The sequence below is a fragment of the Centruroides vittatus genome, unplaced genomic scaffold (assembly GCF_030686945.1).
Source record: "Centruroides vittatus isolate TY-2023 unplaced genomic scaffold, ASM3068694v2 contig_487, whole genome shotgun sequence".
Classification (NCBI taxonomy): Eukaryota; Metazoa; Arthropoda; class Arachnida; order Scorpiones; family Buthidae; genus Centruroides; species Centruroides vittatus.
Window position 1 is genome coordinate 819,649 of NW_027122275.1, and position 24,336 is coordinate 843,984.

General features: G+C 26.8%; 1 protein-coding gene across 3 annotated transcripts; it reads right to left on the minus strand.

The window, feature by feature from the left end:
• Positions 1 to 13,512: 13,512 nt before the first annotated feature.
• Positions 13,513 to 20,500, minus strand: LOC136978088 (uncharacterized). Of its 3 annotated transcripts, none has more exons than XM_067273746.1 (7): positions 20,263 to 20,500; positions 16,941 to 16,995; positions 16,772 to 16,860; positions 14,765 to 14,860; positions 14,618 to 14,680; positions 14,450 to 14,536; positions 13,513 to 14,359 (listed from the first exon to the last, which is right to left on the minus strand). In XM_067273746.1, exons 1-7 carry the CDS (start codon positions 20,341 to 20,343, stop codon positions 13,799 to 13,801), a joined length of 1,032 nt encoding a protein of 343 aa, XP_067129847.1. In that variant the 5' UTR covers positions 20,344 to 20,500; the 3' UTR covers positions 13,513 to 13,798. The 3 variants fall into 3 exon arrangements, with proteins under 3 accessions (XP_067129847.1, XP_067129849.1, XP_067129848.1); XM_067273748.1 differs by lacking the exon at positions 20,263 to 20,500 and adding an exon at positions 17,131 to 17,199; XM_067273747.1 differs by lacking the exon at positions 20,263 to 20,500 and adding an exon at positions 17,066 to 17,199.
• Between the last annotated feature and the right edge of the window lie 3,836 nt (positions 20,501 to 24,336).

Sequence of the window (24,336 nt, forward strand, 5' to 3'; positions counted from 1 at the left end):
ATAAGTACATATATCTAAGTTCAGTTATTGAAGTATGTTTACCGATATTATTTTTACATTAAAATTCTATCAATTCGTTTCATCTAAAGATGCGAATCTATAGAGAATCTCCATTCATTTATTTATTTCTTCCACCTCTTTTCCCCCTCCTCCTCTTACTTTCTTCTCTCTCGTCTTCTTCTTCGTGTTCTTTTTAGAACTGAATTATTGTGATTTGGTTTAACGTTTCAAAATCTTCCATTTCGTACAACAAGTGATGTATTTGACTGAATTAGATTTGTAATCCGAGCACTCGGGAAAAGAGAAATCTGCTTTGCTATCATATCATAAATTCTGCTCTTTCGTTCCACTCTAAGCCTCCATCTACTGACATTTATTTATGACGAGGCGTACTCCTTCTCCTTTAGACATTTTCTTATCGCTCTAATGTTCATGTTTATCCGGCTATCTTAGATTTATTAGAATGCTTTCTAGAAATCGTATCAAGTATGCCATGAATATGAAGTTGGGGTACTTTACCTGAATGTTTATCATTTGAGGTGATTGTAGAAAGGTTTATTAATGCTATTATTATCTGGAAATTACGTTAGATTTTTAAAAAATGATCGCATTTTCTTCGAAGTAAATTATCCTATGACATATACTGAGTTTTACCGCTCTGTAGCTAATAAAGTACTTTTATAAAGTCGAAAATTTTGATTTATTTCTCTTATTTTTAATCTTCTCTTTCTAGTTTATGGCTTACTTTTGTAAATTAAATCATTTTAAATGTTTTAACGCAAACATTTTCAAATATTACTTTCTATCTGAAGAAATATTAAATTATTAATTAATATTTTATACACTATATTATTTATAAATAGTTAATATGTTATTTTTTAATACTTTTTAATTAATAAAATATTTAAAAAGTACTATTTTTACATCGATTTTAACGGGATTTTGTTTTGTAATGTCATAGCCTGTAAATTCCTCTTTCCTGCAATACGAAGAAATATTGCAGCGAAGCCAACATTAACGATGTCTTTTAAACCAATATATTTTTCTAAATAAATAAATAAATAAATAAATAAAAATGATTTAACACGTTGTAAAAATTGAATATATCTTTTTAGTATCAAGGAATTTATTTATTTTGAACAAAATTTTCGAAAAATTCTCTTCTTAAATGTATTTTCTTTACCGATTTTCGTAAAACTTTATTACATTGGTGTTATAGAAAAAAACAAAGTCGATTTTGTTAATATTTTTTTAAAACGATGAAAGTTTAATCTTTAAAATAACTTCTGGAGACAATATCGAAGAATCAAATGCTGTAATTTTTTGGATAGAATGTTTTCCAAACATTGTATTGAAGTAAGGAAGGAGAAATGGTAAACGGTGAAGAGAAAAAGCTATAAAAATCCTCTATAGTACCAGTTAAGGATAAATTAGACGGTGTGAGGTAGGTCATTAAGTCTGTGGCTACAAAAATGCAGCTGAAAACGATCAACACCAAAGCAATCGCACATTTACAAAGAAAGATTGTCTCACTTCCTTTCTCTCTTTCCCTTTCTCTCTCCAGGTTAAAAGAATAACAATAGCTAAAAAAAAATCTAGGAATAAATTGTTAAAGTATCATTTTATTTTTCTATGAGAAATACCAAATTTAGTGGAATTTTTTTTTCGGTATTCTAGCAAACCTTTCTACTATTTTTTAAGCATGTTTCCCATAAATAAGCAAGCGAAAAACCATCGAACGAGATATGTTCAAAAATACTTCGTTTTTTCTTCTTCTTCTTGATTTATCCAAAATTAAATTTTAAAAATATATAAGAAGAAAAATAAATAAATTTATATAACAAATAAAAGTTCGATTATTTTTGAAAATATTCAACGAAGAAGGGAGGAAAAATAGGGCTAAATGCAGTTTAAATTAAAGAAAAAACGCATTCAACTGTATAGAATTTGTATTTATTTATTGCTCGTTTAAATCAAATGCTCAAACTTAAAAAAGAAAAACAGTATCTATGTTAACAATTTGCTGTTTTTTAATAGTATCGATTGTTTTTTTTTTTAATATAAACAGAAGCAGTGCAGAGCAAATATTCGATGCGTGATCCTATCTGCATACATTGATAAGTATATTTATTTATCGTGGTGTGTTAGCAATCGATCCTATATTTGTACAGTTAAATCAGAATTTAATCATTATATGATATCTCTATGTATTTATTTAACTTTAACTACGCTTTCTGATGTTTTTCGTATGCTTTAAGCGAGCTTATTTGCCATAAAAATCTCTTTTTTTTATTAAGAATTAATAGTGAAAAAAGCATAAAATAAATAATTTAAAAAGGAGAAATAACATAAAATTTCCTATTTCAAGCTTAAACTAAACTTAATTCTTCTTTTTGTTTCTATATAGATATAACAAGACAATATAATTTTAATCTCATCCTCCTCTTCACCTCGTATTTGCTTCAAACTTCAATTTTTTATATATATTTTTAAAGATTTATATGTTTCGTTCATGTCAACAAATTTTTTTATTCTACTAGTTAATGTTTTTCCGCATCTAAAAATTTTATTTTAGTGAAAATACCATTTTAATCATTAAATTAAAATCACATTTCGCTTCTCTAGTGATGATAAGTTTGTCGCGTATATCGTGATAATTCCTAATAAAAAGTGATTTTTGCTTCAAAATAAATAAATTAATACTCTAAATACGCTTTTAAAACTTAAAAATGATTTTAAAATATATGATTTTACCTATAAAAGGTCTATAAATTATTATAATACTCTTTCATTATATGTACCTCTTTGACACTTTATGGCGATACATATAATGAGAAAGTGATATAACAAATTTATATAGCCTCTATAAATAAAATTGTATATTTAATAATCATTTTAAGACGTTGAATTTATTTATTTTAGTAAAATAAATCTGTGTTTTAATCATTAAATTTGAATCATCTCTAGTTTCTTTGGTAGCGATAAGTTTATCACGTGTATCGTGATAAATCATAATAAATCAAAGCTTTTGCTTCAAAATAAATAAATTTAACCTTCAGAAAGGCTTTTAAAACGTTAAAAATGTTCTTAAATATATATAATTTTACTTACAGAAGGGTTATGGTTTGTTATATCATTGTATCATTATATGTATCACTTTGACATTTTGTAACAGAATTTTTATCGTTATTTTCTTCATGAATATTTAATTTGTTGTTATATAATATGAATTAATATATTTTCAAAGCAGAATTCTCTTCTAAACACATAAAAAATGTAATTTTTAATAATTTATCAATTACAATTTGCATTAAGAATAATTTACATCATTCTAATTTTCGTTTTACCTAGGTGTGACCTAAAATTTCAAAGTAATTTGTTTTTGCAATTATGGAAACGTTTCCAAAACAATTTTATCTACCAAAAAGCATATATATTTATCCTCGATAAAGAGAAAAACATTTTAAATTATCAGCAAAAGCTTGTGAAATCGTAATTCTTCAAGTACTTGACTGATAAATCTTACATAATCTTAAGTAACATCTAGCTGTAACCATGTTGATAAACATAAACGATACTTAAGAATTACATAAAATAAACATGTTTATTATTAAAATAATAATAAAATAAACGTTTATTATCATAATTATCCTCTTTATTAACCTCTATCCTTCGAAGATTACAGATTTTTTTTCCTTCTTATCTTGTATCTTATAATCTCTAACTTTCAAGTTCTCAAATTTTATTTTATAACTAATTTACACTTAAATTTATCAGCTTAAACAGGAAAAAAAACTATAGTTTTCCTTAGTTAAATTTATGCAGTGTAGTTTAAAACAAGTGGATGTATATACTCGCGCTATCATAATTAAGTGATAAATGTATATATTTCTTGCATGTTTTGATAGTTGATGCTTTAATCAAACCTTGGCAAAGGGGAAAATAAAAAAAAAATTGGAGTTGTTGTGAATATTAGAGCATCTGGTAGAATCTCTTAATGTGCTTGTAACACAAGCTCGGTGATGAATGCCCAGCTTTTCCCCGGAGGAAACAAGATTAATAATATTACGACGGCTTGCAAGTCCCATTAGTTCGGATGTTCTAAGCAGTAACAATATTTAATCCACTGCACTAGGGGGTTGTTGAACAAGCGATAACAATCTACCTTCAATACACCAAGCCTTTATCGTTCCCTGAACGTAGATGAAATCGGGAAATTGAGCGAATGAATTATTATTGGAATTTGTGAACTTTGTTACTTTTACTTGTTTAAATATAGTTATAGTATATAATGACTCTCGTTGTATGCTTTAATAGTGAATATTGAGAGAATTTATGCTACCGATTAGAATTTACAACTTTATTTTCGATCTAAGGAGAGCGCTTATCACTTCTGGTTGATTTTCTCCTTAAAAAAAATACTATTTTTCATGTTTAAAAATAGTATTTTTTAAAATATATTAATATATTTTCTAAGAATAAGTTTCATATTTTGTCTTCGATTTGTAGGAAATTTGATTTGAAAAGATGCTCGATAAGCTGAACTTTGTAATTTTAGGAGACTTAATGATGTTAAACATATTTCTTAAATAATTAATTAATAATTAATTTGCTTTAATAAAATTAAAATACATTATAAAGTTATCAAGAGATTGTCTCCGTCTTAACCTGGAAAATTTACGGTTATCTTTTTCATATTATTTAAGAGTCGCGTATAAAAATATGTATTTTTATTTTAAAAATCGTATAATTATTTCAAAAATAAAAAGTAATGTTACGAGGATTTAACCTTGATAGAAAATCTTCATATTTTATGAATCAATTGCGTTAAATTTTATGCTTTTACATAAAACTATTCTTCATAATCTAGAAATTTAACATAAAAATTGCTCAATTTTCTTCGACAGAAATAAATTATGTAAAGATATTCAAACGTTCCATAATAAATTGATGAAAATATAAGTAAAGCATTTAAATAAAGTCAAATTTTTATACAAAAAAAGAAAAGAAAAAGAGCTGTTAAAATACAATTCGTTGGACGAAAAAATAAAAAAATAAAGATAGATTACTAAAATTTAATTTATTTCTTTTGATGTTATCCTTAAAAAACATAAGAATTAAATCTTAAAAATCTTCCAAAATTCGTTACAGGATTTCTGTTAAGTCGATTCCAGTTAATCAGCTCTTATTTATTTATTTATTTATTTATTTATTCCGTACATCAATAACAAAGCATCGTTTAGGAGAACGTGAACGTATGCAATATCAAACATTCCGCTAATTCTCTTAAGAATAAAAATAAAAATTTAAGAGTAGTGAAAGGAAAGAAAGAAAAAAAAAATTCAACATTTATCGTTAAATTTTAATGAGAATTATCAGCAAGAATTAATTGTTGCATATACGTTAATTAAAGAGATTTTTGCAGGTGTAATCTGCTTAGGGCAATACTCCTGTTTGGTTGGGCACCACCTGCCATATCAGATAATCACGAAGCCACGCATTCGTGCAGTTTGTCGATAAAGATTGTATTGATTCGTCTGCTTACAGAGAAACTGGTTGGAGCAATATCATTTAACATGGATACAGCTACAGAGATTGGTTTTTTCGTAGAGAGTAAACCATAAATAGACCTTTAAATCTTTAAAATGTATCTTAAAAGTTCACATCTCTATAAAATATCTTCATGCTTTATTAAAGTTAAAAAAACTCGAGTATAATGAGGCAAAAAACTCAATTAATTCATTTTCGACCTTATGTATATTAATAATTTTACTAATTATGATTATTACTTATGCCTAATTATATAAATACACATCAAAAACACCCATAGGAGTAGATAACAATGTTACTGTTTATAGACATTATTTATGCAATATATAAATTAATTTACAAATATATTATTAATAATATAAATAAATGAATGTAATACTATTCTGTTTGAGATACAGTGACAACAATAATCATACTTTTATTAATTCTCCATTCATAAATTTGTCATTATTTATTCAGACCGTGTCATAAGCTTATTACTTGTAATTTACTAAACTTCAGCATATTTATAAACTTATATCTATAATTGTGTTTTCTTAATAATATATCTTATTAAATTTTTGGCAAAATAAAACTGTTTTCTTTTAATTAAATTTTATTAAATGCGTTTTATAAGTTTAATTTAATAATTAAAGCAATTTTTTTAAAGGAGTGGTAAAGTGTTTGCTTCTCCTTTAACCTACAATACATTAAGGAAAAGACACCTTCAAAGGGGACTTTTTTAAAAAAGACTTTATTAATGCTTTATGTTATTTTAGAATAGAAATTTTAAATCAAAATAGTTTTATTTACTAATTTGTTTTTTTATATTTAAGATGATGTAACAGGGTGATTCCTGGGGTAAGTTATAAAACGTCATTAATTTCAATCAAGGGAGAAATCGTGTAAAGACAGCTAGCAAGAGCCCCTTTTCTTGATGCTAGCTCTCTGTTTCTCCGCTAGATGGCAAGCGTGAGTCAGAAGGGATATTGCTACATTACGGGTATCATGATTGTAGTATGAATATTGCATGATCTTCGTCTAACGTATGGTGCCAGACCGCAATTTCTCCATTGGGATTCACCAAGACCCTCACACACCGGGGATATGAAAGGGGTGTCCTTTCTTCTTTATCTTCTGTTTAATAATTGGACATTTCGATGGATAGAAAAGTCTGTTCGAAGTTCACTCCTATCGTTTCTTCCACCTTTAATTACTTTAATAATCTAAAACCAGTTGTAATCTTGTTCAGAATCAAGATGTGATCTTCGGGTTTTAATGATTAAATTGTCATTTTGATTTTAATTTCTTCACTGAAAATGGATAATGATCTATTTGACTTCTTAATATGTACTGTACATTAAAAATTTCATTTAGCTATAAACATGGCCTGTGTTTAAAAAAACAGATAAAAATGCTCTTTATCCAGAAGGATAATCCTTAAGAAACGAGATATTATATTTTCCGCTGATGAAATGATTATTTTGTTTCTAAAAATGGATGGTAATGATGTTTACTTTATTAAATATACATATTAAAAGTTTATTCGAGTAGATAATAGTTAAAGAAAGAGCAATAAGATCGTCTTCTTTAGTAGAAAACAATTTAGAGGTAAAAACGACATTTCAGAAGAAATAGCACCAATTCGAAAACGTGATCGTGTGCAACAAGAATCATTCCAGTAGTTCCCTTACACGTCACCAGGGACGTTAGGTGAACATGAAGTGGCAGAGCAATAGTGATTCCATGTTTGCCAAACATTCCCCACGAGACGAAGGAGGTAATGAAGTTAAACCAGGGGCCTATACTACCAAACATCCATTACTTCCCTTAATGTTAATTTTTCATTCGGCGGGGACTAGAGAGGTGATATTTTTACCTTCCCCCTAGACATCACATGTTAGTGTTCGGTAGGGGGAAGGAATTGTTTTATGATGTACGCTTTTCCAACTGTCTCCGCCCATCTTTGCTTGTAAATCCGACCGACCCACCTCGGGCTATTGAATTAGTCTCTTTCGTTTTCCCCAATGCCGTAACATCCGGGATTTACTGAGATACAGTCACGTGAACCAAGCTCAAGTTAGGTTATTGGTTGCACTTTTGCCAATGGGAATACAAATGTTACATTTTTGAATTGAATTCTTGAAGAGAGGGAATGATAATCTTCCCTTTTTTACTTCCTTTGTTTGTTTAAAACTCCACATAATTAATTAATTAATTAATTAATTAATTTTAGTATGAATAAATGACTTAATTCTATTACTGATTTCTTAACACGTTTAACATAATCTTGAGATTTTAATAGTAGAGATTTTTGTTATTTCCTACAATTTTTACGTTTCAAACAGCAATCAATTGCTGAAATCTCTCTAAAGCTACATTTCAGTACAGAAAAATTAATTAAAATTTAACTAATTTATTGAAAGATATGCATTAATCATTAAAGTAAATATCATCATCCAGCTTACATTTTAATCATCTGTACCTTCAGCTATTTCTATTTTTATTAATTATTAATCATTAAATAATTATTTTGCTTCTTAAATATATTAATTGTTTTCTAATTATTGCCTAAATGAATTCAGACACTTCTTTATTGTTAGTTGCATATCTTAATTGCTTATTAATTATTAATCGTTTATCTTAATTATGCATCTTCTAACCATAACCTTAATTATTTTTTTTAGTTTCTTATTTACTTTATCTACTTCTTAAACATTAGATTATTATATATTCTAGCAAACTTTAACTATTATTTACTCTTCCTTAACAGTTATAACATGATAATTATCTATTGTAAACAATAAACTTAATTTATATAAATTAATTTATACTCGAAATCCACACAAAAATCCACGATTATTTTATTATTTACAAGTTTACAAGCATTTAAAATGCAACCAAAAGAAGAAAAAAAGACGAAGAAGGTAGATGGAAAAGAAGAGAAAGAGAAGAAGAAAAAAAAACCTGTTTAACTTTTCCATATAAAAAATAAACAGGTGAACCTATATAAATTTTACAAATAAAGGGGGAAAAAAGAAGGAAAGAAAGAAAGGTAGCGAAAAGGACATTCATCTGACAAAAAAAGGACGGATAGAAGAAGGAGAGTAATAGCTTTTGTTAGAGTTTTTGGTGCACAGGACCTAAAAGTTCATGTGTTCTCCCCCTTCAATTCCTCCATCCTTTCTATAATTCAACAGTTTGCGTACGTGGTACGTTTTTGATGTGAAGAGAAATCCCAATCTTCTGACGTGTCTTTTCTCTTTGTGTCGACCGACCTCGTCCCTTGGGATGAGATTGTATCCGCCGGACCAACCAATCTGATTATCGATAATGAGGTTGTTGGGACATACCGGTCTCCACTTTGCTCTCCTCTACCAACTTAAATTCTAACTGCACTTACTCATTCTCATCCTAGCGCCATCTCTCGATGAGATTTATAAGCATTAACGTTTGTATATATACACTCTATACTTTCATAATTAGTCACGAACAATTATTCTCTTCCCTTTTCCCCATGGGATGCGGAGGAGCCGATCTGTCCACTCTCTAATCCTCTAGAGAGGTGTCAATCACTGCGTTAAGTTAACTAAATAATACGATAACTAATTATAGTCGAAAGTGATTGCTCTTATGATTTAATGCCACCTGTTACCGTTTCTTTTTACCTTCGTTCCACATTTTACCTGCTTTCCAATGCAGCATTTTGTTGATAAATTTAAACCAGTTAATGCTCTATTTATACAATACATGGCGAGATCACTTAAAAATTCAGATCTGAATTAATAATATTTAATTTTTAAGCTAAAGTATAAATATACTTTTAAGTCAAATTACTCAAAATAAGTTTAAAATTATTTCAGTTTAATTTATACACACCAGTTATATTAGCGATTTAAATTTTATATCATTTTTGAAAAAACATTTCAGGAATTTTCCAATTTTTTTCTTTGCAGACTTGTTAAAAAAATAGAAATTATTTCTTTTTTTATAAACAAGAAATTCAAACGTTAAATAAGTGAATTAATTACTATAAAATTTTTATCTTAATTAGAAAAAATTATACCTAATAAAAACTGAGAAATGAGACCACTTTAAACGTTTAATAGTATGTGAGATACATTAATATATTAAGACATAATTCGATAGAAAGGATCAAGTAACGAGCCAGAGTTGGAGAGTTTCTCCTTCTGGTATCATTCATCACACCGAAATTAGCTTCTGACTTCCCAATTTCCCAAAGGGGGAAGGAAGATGCGAGCTAGCAATTCTTCATTCTTCATTACTGCCTATTTGTCTGTAGTTGATTAGTTTAGCAAAGCCTCCATGCACCACAAAACATGTAACTCTTGCAATTGCAAGAAGTATCCTTGATTGAATAATTCGACCCTTTTTCGATCCATCGTTTACTCTATACAAAAACTTCCTTCTCCTTCTTACTACTTTAATGGCCGAGCTAGAAATGGGAATAAACTGCTAACTGACTTCTTCTTCTTCCTCCTCCTCCTCGTCTTTTATTTATTTATTTTTTATTTCTATACTTTTTTATAAGTATTTATATAAGTGAATTTGTATAAACTTCCTTTCTGTTCATTACGCCTCTACTTAAATTACATTAATAACTGGTGCGCGTTATACACAATTACGGAGTTTTAATGCTGAATGCTGCTTTCACATCCCTAATTTAATGTAAATTATAGTATTTTTTAATAAAATAAATAACTTTTTTCTATTTAATTCAGACATAACATGAATTATATTTATCTTATTTGCATTTTCTTGTGTGTAATTATAGTTTATTCTATCTTTTTAAGATACTATAAATATGCATACGTGCGAATTACCTAGAGTAATTTAAAAATTAAAAAAAAGTACGTTTAAATATGGCAAAGCTCTTTATATTGATTTCTATGCACTATAAATTACATTTTTCTACTCGTAGATAAACATATATAAGTGAATTTATATAAACTTCGTTTCTGCTGATTACTCTTTCACTTAAATTATATTAATAACTGGTGCGGGTTATACACAGTTGTGAAGTTTTTTTTTAACGTCAAGCGTACTTTTAAATCCATAATTTAAGGAAAATCACACCATTTTTTAATAAAAAGTAAGTTTTTTTAAAGATTTAAATCAAAATTTTTAATACACATCAGTAATTGTATTTTATAGATTAATATTATTATTTTTCTTATTCGCATTTTTGGCTTAAAATCTTGTGTATAGTAATAATTTATTCTAATATTTATATGTTTAAAGGTATTATAAGTCCGCACACATGTGAATTACTCAAAGGAATTTTATTATGTGCAATATAAAATGAAAAAATGCATTTAAATATGATAAAAAAAATTTTATATTGATTTTTATGCATCATAAATTATATTACTGTTTTACGTGTTATAAGAAGAAAATAAGCTTTCTAATTACTAGAAAAATTATTTATAATATTTTTTTTTACTAAATTTCTGTGATTTTTTGTGATAAAATTCAACATTAATAACGTTTAAAAATTAATTATTTTAGTTTTGGCTTAATATCTTGATTGGTAATTAAATTTGTGCTATTAATTTATATGTAAATCAAATATAATCATACATACCAATGAATTACTGAGAACAAATTCATTATATTTAAAACAAAGCAAAATATAACGAAAAAATAAAAATAATGTAAACATTGCTAAATATTTACTCAAAAATCAAAATTTAATATTAGAAAAATAAAAAAATTAATAATAAAATGTCTTATAATTGAATATATAAATAATATTTATTAAATATTATTTATTTAAAAGCTTTTATCACATTTTTAATACGATAGAAAACAGAAGGAAGTAAAAAGTATTTTATTTTTCTTAATATTTTTAAGTTATTATTAAAACATTAAACATTAAAGGAAATTAAATAAAAGTGTAACATTATTTAATTTTTAAAAGTCTTAATAAATTAAATTAATTTTTAATATTTATATTTTAAATATTTATTAAATACTTTATGATGTACTGTACAGTATATATCAATATATTTTTTAATGTTTAGATAACGGAGAACTCAGTTACAGTTTTTAACGACAGATGGCAGCACGTATCAATTGCCAAAAAATGTTTACATACCTGACCCTTTTTTTTTAATATTTATTTCTTATAACAAATAAAATATTTTAATTTTTAAAATATTAATTATCAAATTATTTACAATTAAATTTTTTTTATTCTAAAATTCAATTTAAAGAAGGAATAATTAATTATTCTTTGATAAATAAATTATTTATTTATTTAAAATTATTATAAAGTTTCATTTAATAATGCAAATATTTTGAGAGTAAATGAAATATTTTTAAATTAATATTATTTAAATTTTTAAAAAAGTTTTTTTAATTTAAAAATCAATAATGATTCATTTTCGTATTATTTTTTTAATAATAAAAAATTATTATTTTTAATACAAAATATCTAATAAATCTAATAGAAAATATGTTTAAAAATTACATTTATATTCTACTAAAAAAATCAATTTTAAAATATTTAAAAATTAATATCTTTAAAATAAAAACATAAAAAAATAAAAATAATAATATAAATAATATATTCAATGTTAATTTGACGTTAAAATATATATTTTTTTAATTTAAAAAATAAATTTTTATTAATAAAAATATTAGAATAAAAATTATAATTTTTTTTTTATAAATTTCACTTTAAAAAATTTATTAAAAATATATTTTTTTAAATTTATTTATTTACTTTCAATTTTTAAATATTAAAAAACAATTTTTCCCCTCTTGTTTTTAATAAAATTTAAATAAATTTCTCATTTTTAAATAATACAAAAAAATATTTTTACTTAAATTGTTTCTTTATTTTAATGCATTTAATAATAAATACATAACTTTTTAATTTATAAAATTTATTTAAAAATAGCGTATTTGATATTTTTAAGGGTACATATTAAAAAAAAAAACTACAACTTTTTAAAGAAATATACAAAAACCTCGATATAGCGCACTCCTAAATAGCGCTACCCGCGTAAAGCGTCAATGAAAGAGTTTTCGCCATTAATATTGAATAGAGAACTCTTCAATATCTGTAAATTATTAAACGTACGATGTCTCTTATAAACGTTATCGCCGATATTTCAGATACTTCGATTTTGCGCCACACTTCAATATAATACTAATTTCAAGGACGATAAATCGAAGTTTTACTGTGTACTAATGAGATTTAGTAATAGTATTTGAGGCGCTATTTAGGGGAGTGCTACATAGAAAGGTATTTTTATAGTTTGAGATGATTCAGTTTAGCGCAACACTCGATTTAGTAGCATTTGAATGTAATTTTTGTGATTAAAAAAATGTTTTGTTTTTTTTTACTCATGTAAAGCGAGAGGCGTGCAAATTTTTATTTTATTTTATTTTTTAATTCAATAACAACAAAGGAATAAATGAAGATAATTATGCTTTAGAAGAACGAGATTTCTGTATACTTTATATAAGAGGTCAGCATTTAAAATAGTCAACACTCACGACATCTTTGTCTACAATTTTTATCATTTACGATTGTTCAAAATCATCGGCTGTGGATGATGATGACGATGATGATAAAAAAAATATTTTACTTCCTCCTATTTTTAAATCTTTCGATATAAAATAAATATTTGCATTTTTTTATGAATAAAAAACTATTATAATTTATTATTATTTTTTTAATTTACGGTTTCATTTCCCTTCACAAATATTAAATTTTCGTGTTTAGGTATAATTTTACACAGCAAAAAAGTTATGCTTTACTGCATTCTTCCATATGGTTCAATGCCTTAGGGTCAAGGTTCTTCTACTCCTTCTAGAATCATTTTGGCCTCGATATTAGGCTCCAAACTTGTTTAATTTATGATTGTTAATGTTTGTAATGATACATAAAATGTTCGCACTATACATGTATAATATATTTTTAATATCAAAATTTATACAAAATGTAAGGGTGTATAATTACAAAAAAATGCCATATTTTATAATAAAAATATATTTTAAAAAGTCTATATACATGTTTTATGAGGTTTAAATCTAACTGAGGTTCCTTCTGAAACACGTATTGAGTACGATGTTACTCGTAAAATAATTTAATTTTATTAGAAAAATTTCTGATTATGACCTTAAATATTGGTTTATAAATCTTCTATGTTACCTTCGACACTTACAGTTACAGTCTGTCACCGATAACCGGGCCGAAATTGCGCTTTTTTTTACAAGAGAAAACAACCAAGTTCCGTTATAACGCCACGTCGCTTATGTTCTGTAGTGAATCGTTATCTGATTCTTCAATAACGAGAGAACTCGGACGGTGTAAGTAGGTGAAAGAAGATTGATTCAACTTTTCAAGTATGCAATGATCGATGGTTAAATCACCCAAAGATTTTGATTTCTTTAGTAATTTCCTTTGAGGAGGTTTGTACAAACCATTAACGGTGCCATAAAGGGCAACGCTACGTCTCCTCCTATTATTCAATTCTAGATCTGATAACCTATCCCTACACCTGATGGTGCCATAAATGTTAGTTGGACAGTTCATTTGCCATGCTAGATATTGATTAAAGGTAGCAACGTCGAATTCGCTCTTGTGTCCATGAAATTGTCCATACAAGGCCTCCATCTGTCTACAAGTATTCCAATTATGTTTAACGTCTTTAAGATAAGAAGAATCTAGAGATAGACTTCTGTTGATTCGTTTATTTGGATCATCCTGTATAGCGCACCTGTACAGGTAATCGTTACCTGAGCTATTGTTCTCCTTTCCGCACGAAACAGAGCTTAAATGACTATATATAGTTCCCTAATGGTTTAAAACGTAATTAATAATGAGCCATATGTATAAAAATTTGTAATGATTGATGCTTAAAATATTATTAATTAAACTCCTTACGACTTGAAAGTTTTCCAATCTGTGAAGCGTTCTCTTCTCCTTCCTCCAACTTCCGTATAAAAGATGGATACAAACCACGCACAATACCTTAAAATATAATTAATTTTTAAAATATTAATTTAAATTAAACGAATTTAATTAATATTTAAAGATAATTTATTAACTTACATTAAGTACAGCTCTGCAGACGTAGAATACGAATTCGGCTAAACCGTATGGAGTTCCTAGGTCCTAAAATGCAATTAAATATGCAAATTTATGCTTTTGTATGGTTTTTTTTAAATGCTTTTAATTATTAATAATATAAATGTTCACCCAATAATAAAGGCTCATATATAGAACAAGGCCACATTCTGGGAAGAAGAAGGCTAACATCACTATCAACCATATGAGGAGATATTTACAATGTTTCTAAATAAAAATAAATAAATAATATATAATTATAATAAACTGAAATAATATATAATGAGTTCAACCATCTCTCATTAAAATATTACGGTCACTTAATTAAGATAATTTACTTTTTTATTATATTTAACGCCTACACCGCCCAATTAAATAAGTTTCGCTACTATAAAATACACCACTTACTCCAAATTAATAATTATTATAATAAAAAAAAAGCCAAGTGTTTAAACTAAAATATAATTATTTAAATTATAAATGTATGGCTGTCTGTCCGTTAACTGTTTTAAAAAAACATATACGCATATATAACAGGCGTTATCATAGTTTCATCTGGTGTACGAATTGACTCATTAAAGTAATTAGCTTTTACCATTTTTAGAGTGAAAAAAGTATCAAAACAATTAATTTGATGAGTTTAGATGGTAAAAATGATCAAAAATAAAGCGCATTCGGCCATTTTTTAGTGATAAATTATACTTAATTAAGTAAAGTGTGTACTTATATTTTTGCAGGTCACTCATTAAACTCCATACATGTAAATTTGCTTCATTAAATTTAATACCAACGTAAAGTATTTTATTTATTTTTACTTTTCCGACTGTTATATATAACAGAGGGAAAGTTTTAAGCATTATTTTAGACTTTTACATGTCTTCTTTATTTTAACCCAATTTATTGTCTTGAGTTTGCATTTAAAATAGTCAAAATTGTAATTAACGTAAACTAATGCACTGTGTTCTATGCAACTTAACGTGCGTTAAACTTGGTTTCTACTTACATTTAATGAGTAAATTTATAAAAACATAAGTTTAAATAATAATAAACATATATTAAACAATTAAAATGACTTTTGACAACGAAGCGATCTACGAATTTGAATTTTAACGAAGTATTTTCGGGTCCTGTTTTGATATCAATTTCTCAATAATTTCGATCATTTGAATAACAAATATGTCTTAAACTTGTTTAAACTTGAACGTGTTACAATTTTTAAAATCTCTCTTAATTAAGAACGAAGGAAATTTTGAAAAGAGCTCCACATTTTGTACCGGAAAGAAGAGGGGCCCACATTTTCACCCGACAGAAGACACGTCTCATCTCTCTTGGACGTTAATTGGGGCCCACTGATAAATGTTCTTAAACCTAATTTTAAAAAAACTTCAAAATGTATCCCAATTTACTTCTGAGAGAGGTGATATTTAGCGAAGTTAATCGCAAATATGGGATCCTAGCCTTCTTTGAAGTCGATAATTCAAATAAAAACATCTGTTTTTTTTTTTTAGCTAAAGACTAAACTTTGAGACCCTTTTCTGTTCAGGGCCCTTCTAGCTCCTCTAATTTGGATGCCCTTCGTAATTTTAACACAGTAAAGTGATAACGCAGAAACTGAATATACCTAAATACCGTATACCTACACGTAATATATATGTATTGATAAATTGCATTTTGTAAATTAATTTATTTGAAATTTTCTACATTTCCTCAAAATAACAACAAAAAAGTTTTATGTATATACATACATAAATGATATTTTTCCACTTTTGTAGCCATTAATTGAAGCGTAACGAAATCATACTTCCCACCTATACAGCATATCACTGCACACGATTGCCATCGTGACGCCATGTTTTTCCCCCTTTTTTTATTTTATTTTTTTCATTTATTACGCCATATTTCTCGACGTATGTATACAATAATAATATTCTTTACGTAATAAACTCTTTTATGTTTAGCAGTAAAGAGAGCGGGTAGTTTTTTTCTCGCAGGGGGGGATGGAGGTAGGAAAACTCCGTTCTCGTTACGTTACGCTCGAGCAATGGCGAGACTTTCCCACCGAAAAGCTGGCGGGTCACGTGACACAGGTGCCCAGATACGTGATTTGAAGATAGAAATATCAGTAATGTCGTTACTTACAAGCATCAGACCCACCAAAAGGAACAACGAGACTAAGAACGTGCAGAAGTATCCGGCAGTTAAGATGTAAGCCGGTGAAGGTAACTTATCTGCAATAAAATGTTTTAAAAAATTTAAATATATATGTAGAATTCTGTATATTTATGCTTATTTTATTGTTTATATTTACCTTCTGCTTCTATAATCCATCCGAGTTCCATCCCGAAAGCTGTTAAGTAGGTCACCTGGAAAAAATAGGTATTAAAAAAACACTAAAATTTAAGGAAAAATGGTGAAGAAACTCTGTAATTTTACAACATAATTATAAAGAAAATGCTTTTTTGTGTATTTTTTTTTTTTTGTTTTTTGTATTTTTGTACAATGCTGTGACTTCTTTATAGCTTCACGCGTGCAAACTCAATTACTAGAAGTTTAATTTTAAAAATTCTTGGCTATGACGTCGAATAAGACTTTAGCGAATAGAATTTAAAATATATTGATACGTTACAATTCTCGCGAGATTTTTTCATTCTCATCTCGTCGCGTGTCGCGTCGAGAAGTAATGCCATTTTTATTGAAAATATATATATATATTATATATATATTCCAGCTTTGAAACGCCTAAAACTATTTTATTTTATGAAAAAATGGACATAATAATAATAATAAATTTTAAAATGATTTATTATTATTTTATTTTATTTTATTTTTTTGTTAATTTCTCTTTACTGAAGAAAGCAACTAAGCATTGTTCCCTCTTAACAAACCGGAAACCGCTTTATTATGAGAAAAGTTTAATAATAAATTCCAAGATTTTCGCTTAAAGCGGATGTTAAACTATGATGTCACACATGTCTTTAACGAATCGTATTTAAAATATATCTATACGACTCAATTCTCGCGAGATTTTCTCACTCGCATCGCGTTGCAACGGAGTTTTTAATTTAAAAAACCGCAGCTTTAGTACGTCCAAAATTCTTTTATTTTATTAAAAAATAAAAAGAACATAAATAGCTTTAAGATGAATTTTTTTAAGTAAATTTCTGTAGTGAAAAAGAAAGCAAAGATTGTTTGCTCTTAAAAGACCGGATACTGCTTTATTATGAGAAGTTCTTAGGATGTCAGCAACCCTTCGCTACCATCAATCACCCCTTCCAGTGTTAAGAAGAGGATTCTGTGAGGTTTTTTAAACATAGAGCTACCGAATGGCAACATTTATGAATGGGAGAGATCTCACGCTAAGAAAATGTCACGTTTTATCATCGTACAGAAGACTCCAACTACTTCGACCTTAATTGACTTATAACCCTTGTTTGAATGGCATTATCTTACTATTGTTATACATAATTAAAAGAGGAAGAAAAGGTTATTGTCCTTACTATTAAATAATTGAAGATATGGTATAACTAAACGAGGAACAAACTTACGTCATAGAAACTCAAACAAAGCGCGAAAAGTCAGTTTATATCCTCAATTTCATTAAGTTCGATGGTGTTGTAACGTTTAAATGTGTTTGTTAAATTAATTAACGTATTTTAAAAATACAAGGTTAGAAAGTAATTTCCCTTATAAAAAAAGTCGAAAAAACGCTTAATTATTTAAAAATATAAATACAAGTTATCCATCTGTCAGTTATAAATCTCATTTAAGAAAATGTAAGGTGACCTTTGCTGTAACGTTGATCCTCGTTACTAAATACTGACCTTGAAAACATCATTTAATGAAGGGAATCTCCGCTTCAGCCTTTCTTTCATCGTAGGATTGATTTAATAGTTACGCAAAGATAATTATTTGTAAAAAAAATATAAGCCTATATACATATTTTAATTTATTAGAATGATTTCTCTCAAGACACATTCTTTATATATATATATATATATCATTATACATATCACGTCAAATACTTCAAAAGCGAGGACATATCAAGAAAAAAACCCCTCTAGGGAAGTAAAAGAACTGACCTTACCACGTGACTTGGGTAATGTTGACCCATTTGAAGTGACTTAAGTAAGAAGAGGGCATTGTTAAAGGTAAAGAAAGTCTTAAAGTTGACAAGAAACAAACTTCACACAGTCGAATATTTCGTAATATATATTTTAAAACTGTTTTATTTGTTTATTTTTTTATTCGTTTATTGATTTGGCAAGGTCATGTGATCTTGCTTAATTAAATTCTAAGGGAAATATTGTCAAATTCTGGGTCGTTAATGTCAATAACCGGTAATACTAGATAACTACAAGATTACTATGTGCCAAATATTTGTGTGTAAAGAAAATATTTTTAACTGTAAATAAACGAGTGTTATACAAAACTGAAAGGTGCCAATGCATTTAAGAACGTATAAATTATATATATATATATTTTTTTTATAGAAACAATTGTGATTAGATAACAATAGGAAATAATTTTAGTTTATTTTAAGTAACGACACCGAAAGAGAACGATTATAGAAAGAAATAAAGGACGGAGAAAAGCTTTAAAAACTTTTGCTACTTTCTATCATACGAGCGAAAGTTTTATTGTGTTTATCTTTCTGCTCAATTAAATATTAATATAAAATTTATAAATATTAAATCTTTAACCGTAATTCCGGCAAATTTACATGTTACGGGTCATGATATCGCGACCTACCACCACCCATTTAATACCTTTAATATTTTTGTAGCCATCGTAGTAGTAATTTTTCTTTTTTATAGCCAAATATTCTAATGGTGAATATACCTTTTCCTTGTATACAAATTGATTATTTGGACCATAGAAACGTTTACATGCTACATACTTAATGTTAGTATTGGTTATAATCATGTAATTCTATTGTATTATCTTCTTATAATAGGACAATGCCCTTATTAATGATGATAAATATTGGATAATAAGAGGTAGAAAAATAGCTCCAGATTATTTTTCCGATAAATTATTTAATTGTGCGAAAGTTTAAAAATATATTTTTTTTTTTAAAAATGCATGTTATAAAGTGAATTAAAATAGTTAAAAATTAAAATTAAATTGCTTAATATTTAAAAAAAAACATAAATAAATTATTAGGTAAAATATTTTATTAACTTAATTTCTTTACTTTTCTATTTATATTAAAAATTTATAAATTTTAAAAATCAATAATACAAAACTTAGTAATATAAAAATAAAATATTAAATTAAAAATTTAAGTATTAAAGAATTTAAAATGCATAGAAACTTCACTGAATTACGAGCGAATTTTTTTAATGTCGGGGGAAAAATTAATATATTTATCAATAAATATAACATAATAAAATCTATTTAAGTTTTTTATAAAGAATAAATTTTCAGTAATATTTCCACGTGCATTATTATATTATTAAGTAAGAAAAACTTTATTGATACGCTATAATAATAATAATTACTATTACGCTAAGAGCTTACACCAAAACACTTCGTTCTGAGTATAGGGCTTTATATAAGACTTATATAAGAGTTTTTAACATATTAAGAAAATTTATATTTAAGTAAACACATTGGAATTATAATCTTACCGTTGAATAAATCCCAGTTAAAATACCACCCAAGTATGGGGTGCAGCAACTTAGGAGCTTAATCCATACTTCCAAATCCATTATCGCTCGTTAATCCACATGACATACACAAACTGATCCACATATGGCTCGTACTTATCGTAGTCAGTTGTCAACAGTGTCGACAGACAAACCAACGTGTGTCATGTGACCATAATAATAATAAATTTCTTGATCATGCGCATTGATGAAGAAAATGGCGACGTGCAGATATTTTTCTTGATTTTTTTTCGTTCCTTCCTTCAATTTTTTTATAAGTAGACGAAGGCTGATATATTGTTAATTAAACTAGAAAAGGTAGCTAAAGGCATTAAAGTTAATCTTGGTAACGTGACCTATTTAATCTTAAATTGCATTTTTGTTCTCGTTTAAAACTTCGTAAAAATAATTTATGATCAAATATCCGTATATTTCCTTAAACATATAAGATAACAATAATAATAAATTAATATAACACAGCAAAAATGTAATAAATAAAATCGACTAATTTTTTTCACTTAAAAATTTATATTTTAAAAAAAAATAATAATAATAGAAAATTAAATATTTTCTATTTAATTTAATATTAAATATTTTAAGTAAAAAAAAAACTTTATTTTATAACTTAAACTGTTGTTGTGTATTAATTTACATGTGCTGCCATCTTGTATCGCTTTATAAAATAATAAAAATAAAATTTTTATTATTTTATTTTATTTTAAAAATTTTATAAATGTTTTAGTTTAAGAAATTAAATAAAATATTTGTTTTATGTTTTAAAATTTTATAATTTAAATATATAAACGTTATAATATATTCGTTGCAGATAAAATTAAATGTTATGTAATATAATAAATTTATGGTTAGATAAATTTCATTTTATGTAAATTGCTTGAATTCGAAATTTAAATATCTGTTTTATTCTAAAAATTATAATTTAATATTTTTATATCAGGATATAAAAAATTGAATAAATTACAGTTTTATTTTAGATTAAAACGAGAAAAAAAAATATTATTAAATTTAATTTTCGATACTGATTGGTTAATTTAAATTTACGAAAAACCAATGAGAGAGCGTTTACGACTTTTGAATTTTAAACCGAATTAAACTCATTTCGTGCCACGTTATTTGATATTTTTTTATGACAATTATTGAAACTATTTTAATTAAACAAAACAAAGTTATGTGCGTGTTTAAAACGAATTTAACTTTTTCGAATGATGTGTAATGTTAACAAGTCAGTAACCACAATGTTGAAAGGGGGAGATCGTGCAGATGTAACTTTTCCTCACCTGCTCGGCTGAAAAGCTGTACGACGACCTAATTCTGTGCGGGTCGTTACGAAAGAATCATGTTGTTCGATTGTCTCGAAACTATTTTCTTTGTCAAATATACAAACATCTGCTATTGGATACTAAACACGAACACGTGGATGTTCTTACATAAGAAATTGCAATGTACAATAGAAGAATAACTATGGACAGTATTGTACTTTAGCACAGTAGCCTACTAGCCTACTGTTTAAACAGTAAACAGGGGTTCAAATTTGCTAGAATTCAAAAGATTTTATTGTAGATCTGCTTTAATTGTCTACAATATACAGATTCTTGTTTGCTTGAATTGTATATTAAAAATTAAACTTGGCCAATAGAAAACATTTTAATTCTTTATTGGTGAATGGAAAGAGAATTCTTTATTCTTGTGAACAACATAGTGAGAAAGAAAATGTCTAATTATTTATATTTATATTCTTATCCAACCAATGAACAATCGATGGATCATCGACTTCTTCATGTGACTTGCTGAATTTATATTGTAACATAATAAGGATCTCAAGAACAAATTACGAAATGAACTTCTCAAATTCTATAAACTTATCCAAGGCCTTTCAGAGCTCATATCTTTTGAGGCCATCAATAAGCAGGCCTACATTTAAAAAAAAATTAATAACTATTTCCCCTTAATAATAAATAAATGCGATGAATAATTTGTAACACATGTTTTTGAGGCAGTAGTAAATATGAGGACCAGACAAAATAGCTCTATTAAAAACTTGTTGCCAGGTAAAATGGAATCAAGTTCTGTGAAAGCTTCGGAAAGTCACTATAGGTGGATAGAAGCAGATGATATGACTTTTCGGTGACACCTGATTTGGGAACATTTTGAAAGATGAATTCTTGTAGAGAATAAGTCCATAAATCGATATAATGTAAGATTAGGAAGTTGCCTCCATACTGTTATCTCCCAAATAAATGATATTAATTTTATAAAGGCTAAACCGTAGTATAGGTTTTTTCATTAACTTTCTTCTATTGAACAAAACTAATAATTTAAATTATAAAAAAGTATTTTTTTTAATTAGTCCTCGTATAAGAAAGATCATTCATCACTGTCTTAGCAGGAGAAAGTCATTTAAGGTATATCCTCAATTCCCAATGAATGTTTTCGGGTTCTGTTTCTCCAGAGAATTGTCAAAAAATCATATTTTTAAATTAAAAATTTATCCTCTTTTTGGATCCGGATATTCCAGAATTTATCTTCCAGGAATAATGATATGGCGTATATTTTATTTTAGACATTTGATATGGATAAGCTCTAAATCTTTATTTTTAATGAAGTGAAATGTAATCATAATCAAGAAAATCCCTATTTTACGTAAAATTTAATTAATATTATATTCTCCGAATTGAAGAGCTGAAATATGGGAAAACCATTTCTTAATTAATTTAATAAAATTAAAGCATTTTATATTTATTTTTATCAGTCTTCGTCTATTGATCTTTAAATTCTAAGATTTCCGTGTAATTATTATGATTTTAACACAAAACTTAATAATTTCATACAATATTAGAGTGATAATTACTCACCTTATAATTTAATTAAACACCTAATAAAAAGTACTATAAAGTCAAATGTAATTATGAATACTGATATGTTTACAAGAAAACAAATTTGGTTAAGATATACAGTAGAGACTCGTTAATCGGCACGATTTTCAGTCGGACTGTGTTGTGCTGAATCGGACGTTTTTGATATTAAATTTACTTCTAAAATATAATTTTCATGCTTTTATATTCTTTAATACATTTATTTTGTACAAAACGCAGAAATAATTTTTAACGATACGATAGCCTCGATTATTATTATAAAAATTTTCGTTAGGTTTAAAATCGACGAAAATTCAACACGAAGCGACACGCAACGGAGAAAAATTTGAACATCGGACGGGTTAATATATTTATTCGTACATAATCGGTAATCCGAACAACCCCAGTCCCCAATTGAATCCGATTTTCGGTTTGCTACTGTACTATATATATCTAATAAGAAATAATATAATTACAATAAGGCTGGCCTTTGGTGAGTAAGAACTTGTTCGATTCATATGATTCCAATTAGCACTCACGTGTTAAAAGCTAAATAGTTCTCTCTAGTGTAAATTGTTTAATCAAATTTAATACAGTTCAAAGACAAATAGAATTTCAAGTAAACTTTTAAATAATTTTGATTCTCATAATCAATAAATTATAAATATTAATTATATCTTTATTTTTTTTATTAATTTTATTCCTACAGATACATATGTTTACAAACAAAAGTGCGGTCTTATATTTATGGTTGCTTCTGGTCTCATCTTACCTTTGTTTATTCAGCAAGATGACTGCTTAATAATTACGTGCAATTGACTTAAAATTGCATAACTGTTCAATCCGCACTTCACGTTAAAACATAAAGAGTTTTTTATTCCGAAAGGGTGAATTTAAAATTATGAATGTTGAGCGCACGATCATTTGTAAACTAAGATTTATTAGCGATAAATTATATCTTACAATTGCATTCCGGAATCACTTTAGAATAGGTCTTCGTCACGACATTCGTCTGGAGGAACCATTTTATAGCCTGAACGAATTGACTGCATAATTCCCGCTATCTTTCTTTTCCCGTTCTAAAAAGGGGGATGTTGTTAATGAGAACAAAAACGATTGTTAAAGAACAAACGATCAACTGTAGTGATTTATCGACTACATTTATCTATTATTGGTGTCACATATA

Coding starts and splice junctions, on each gene's coding strand:
- LOC136978088 (XM_067273746.1), bottom strand. CDS start 20,343: ATGGATTTGGAAGTATGGATTAAGCTCCTAAGTTGCTGCACCCCATAC. Junction 14,861..16,771: donor TTTTGGTGGGTCTGATGCTT/GTAAGTAACGAC, acceptor ATTTTTATTTAG/AAACATTGTAAATATCTCCT. Junction 14,681..14,764: donor ATATGAGCCTTTATTATTGG/GTGAACATTTAT, acceptor ATTGCATTTTAG/GACCTAGGAACTCCATACGG.